The sequence below is a fragment of the Vicia villosa genome, unplaced genomic scaffold, assembly GCF_029867415.1.
Source record: "Vicia villosa cultivar HV-30 ecotype Madison, WI unplaced genomic scaffold, Vvil1.0 ctg.002281F_1_1, whole genome shotgun sequence".
Lineage (NCBI taxonomy): Eukaryota > Viridiplantae > Streptophyta > Magnoliopsida > Fabales > Fabaceae > Vicia > Vicia villosa.
In genome coordinates, this window is record NW_026705883.1 from 155737 (window position 1) to 159333 (window position 3597).

Here is a 3597-nt window from a genome sequence, read left to right on the forward strand (position 1 = left end):
GACAAACCAGATAAAATTGTATGTATAATGTCTCAAATCACAATTTTAGTCTTTAAAGTTGAATCGGTTCAATGAACCTGATCATATTCAGAAACTATAGCCTAATGTACCAATCCTAATTAGAGACACTGAACTAGTGTATTTACTTTTTTTTTTATTCCCTCAATTGGAAAAAGCACAGGGAAATTTTGCTAAATTGTTTATGAATTTCTGGTGATAAGTAATAATAACATGACCCACACAAAATTTCCCAAATAACACAAAAGTCTCCATCTAATCAATGCAGAAAATAAAATAATGCAGGCAGAATGGTTTATATTCAAATGAAATGATTGAATGAGTATTGTTAGACCCCATGGTGATTATTGATTATGAACATTAAGTGGGATTACTACAATAAGAAAAATCCTTTCAATTGGGACCATTAACATTAAATATGCAGTGGTACTCAACAAAGAAAAAAAAATCATGACACAAGAAATGGTCTAAAACTCTTTTGTAGAGCATCTCTATTCTGTATTCATATAATTCAACATTACATTACAACATTCATGGAGAAAACATCTGGTATTGGTAACATTTTTTTTATGACTATGAAGTTTCAATGAAAGAATCTGTAAAGACTTCCAATAAAAATTGTGAATTTAACAATTACAAATACAGAACTATCACTATAATACAGGTACAGAGATTGACATTGGTACTGAAACATCACCAGCAGCAAAGCTTGTATCTCTAGTTTGAGCTGAATTGCTAGCATATGCATAGCCTACACCTAATCCACCGTAATGTAGAGATGCAATTTCGCATCTCTGAAACACTCTCGCGAGTGAAGCGGCTTTTCGTCTAGCTCGCTTTGTTCCGGTAAATAATAAGGTTTGAAGTAATCCAGCCAAAGCTGGTGCTTTAACCACCATTTCGGTTGCAGCTGAACCTCCACTCCGACATAATTCGAGTAGTGCCGCAACTGCGTTTTCCTTGCCCCTCGGCGTTCCACAACGCATCATTCCAATTAATCCTGCTACGGCTTCTTCCTGTTTGACTACTGCTTTGGCTCCAAAAGGCTGCCGAACAATCAAGGCCAGGGAACCTGCTGCTTCCTCGGCAACTCCTTCGTAACCCAAAGCCTCGACTAGAGCTGTTACTGCTCCTGCCTCGATCATTCTAACACAATTCTCTGTGTGTGTGGAAAGATTGAACAAAGCTGTCACTGCATCCTTCTTTCCTCTAGGAGTCCCGTTTTGCAACAGCCCTGCTAAGGCTTCAACGGCTCCAGTCTCGTCTGCAATTATCTTCTTATAATCATGGACTGCTGAAAGGCTGAACAATGTTGCAGCAGCATTTTCCCTTGCTTCTGTTGTATGCCCAAATCTCAACACATCAACAATTGATCCAAGACAACCTGTCTCGTCCATGATCCTGCTTTTGTTCTTGTCGTAAATAGATAAGTTGAGCAATGCAGTAACTGAATTCTCCTGAGCAACGGAATTAGGCGTAGAAAGTAAGTTCCTAAGATAAGGAATTGCCCCCGCTTCTGCAAGGAAGGCGCGATTTTCTTTGCCTGTTTTTGCAAGCAATCGAATCTCCCGAGCAGCTATAGTCTTCCCGGATTGCGATCCATTAGCTAGCTGTTGAATGAGAAGATTGGCAGTAGCTCTATTTGCTTCAAGGGCAGCTTTGGTGGGAGAAGCAGATCCAAAAACTTCACCCATCGAATCCATCACCTCCGGCGGATCAAGAGGAACTCCATGAGCATTGCACCACTGCACAATCAAATTCCTCAAGGCACGATTTGAGACAAGACGAGTGTGAGCAAGTGTTTGACCTGTTTTCGGACAAGTTGTATGCCCCTCATCCATCCACCTAGAAATGGAACTCCTATCATAAGTTTGACCCGTGGAAATAATCACCGGGTCTTTCATCAAATCCAACGATATCGGACAACAAAAGTCCTTAGGAACAGTTAAAAACGTTTCCGCAATTTCTTGAGTAATCAAACCCATCTTCGGCTTCTTCTGATTTCCATTTTCCAAATCAGCCTCATCTTCCTCAAAACCAAAAATCAAAAACCTACAATACCTCGTCATAGCCACCAACCCTTTAAGCACAGAAATCGTGGGCTCAATATCCCCCTCATGGTTAACAATCTGCTCCTCCAAAGCCTCAATTTCACTTCTACAACAACCAGCATCACCAATCTGCAACTTCTCAACATAAAACCACCGCAATTCATCCGATTCCGGAATCCTCCCATTCTCAAACTCATCCAGAAACTCAAAGAATCGAATCCTAAGCGCATCATCTCCCATATCAATAAACAACTTAGCCCTCCTCGATTGCTTCAACAAAAGCTCAACCTGCTCCCTAACATCCTTACTCAAACCAACCTCCCTAACAGGAAAAACATCCAAAAGAGTTGAAATCTCCTGATTCAAATCATGAAAATGCCCCGAAATCGAATGATTCTGAAGCAAAAGCCACAACTTACTCGATTGCGCGCAGTAATCAAGAAGAATCTTCGACCTATACAGCAACAAATAAAGCTCCTTCAAACAAAGCAAAGCCGTAGGCGGAAGATTACAACCCTTACCACCCTTACTACCCGAATCATTCAAATACTCCAAAAGCAACTGAAAAACCTCAACCTTTCTAATCAGAGACCGCGTGTTCTTCCTCTGAAAGAAAAACGAACACTTCGAGAAACAAGAAACAAGCTCGTTCACCACCGTAACAAGAGTTTGAACCAAAGCGACGTCGCTTAAGTCAACCGGAGCAAGAAAAGCTTCCAACGTCGGCGATCTTCGCCGCCGCAGCGACGAGAAAATTGCACCTGAAGCCATTTCTAGGGTTTCTGAAACCCTAAGATAAAATCTTCGAAATTCAGATAATAACAATAATAATAAAAATTTCGTAAATAAATAATTTAAAGAAATACAAATTGTGCAACAATTTAACTTAATCAGATCTATGAAATTTTCTTTTCTGGGAAATTTTCTGAAACTGGAAAAAAGACAGACTATGAAACAGTTATTGTTGTTATTGGTTTGGTTTGAAAGTTGAAAGGGTTAAGAAGAAGAGATAGATAAAGAAGGAAGAAGATTGAGAATTAGAAGAAGAAAAATAATTCGGCCGAATCCGCGTAAGAGAGAGGGAAATTAAAAATTAAAAATAATTATTAAGAAAATAAAAATATGACTGAATTTCCAAAGACTTTTATTTGTTTTCTCAAAGTTTCTAATTTGTTTTTCTATAACGTGTAAAAGAAATTAATGAAAATGACTTTTTTATGTTTGACTAATTGGCTATGTCAAGTAGATTCTTGTCCTTTCATTTTAAATCTTTATTTTTTAAGTTTTATGCAATTTTGTATCTAACTTGTATCTCTGATATTTTTGTATAGTTAATAGTATATATTTGATATTTCTACACAACTATCAATTGAACTGAAATCGACTCTTTTGTTTATGATATAAAAAAAGTTTGATAAAAAAAAATATTAAAAAGAAAGAGAAGATTAAAGAGGGTTTACTTGTCAACCCCTAAAGATAAAGATGGGTGGGTAGGCTTTTGATGAAATTACATTTATGGGGTTTTTGG

General features: G+C 37.8%; 1 protein-coding gene across 1 annotated transcript; it reads right to left on the reverse strand.

Moving 5' to 3' along the window:
- Nucleotides 1-481: 481 nt before the first annotated feature.
- On the reverse strand, nt 482-3132 carry LOC131638345 (U-box domain-containing protein 17-like). The gene has a single exon (XM_058908904.1). It carries the CDS (start codon nt 2838-2840, stop codon nt 672-674), a length of 2169 nt encoding a protein of 722 aa, XP_058764887.1. The 5' UTR covers nt 2841-3132; the 3' UTR covers nt 482-671.
- Between the last annotated feature and the right edge of the window lie 465 nt (nt 3133-3597).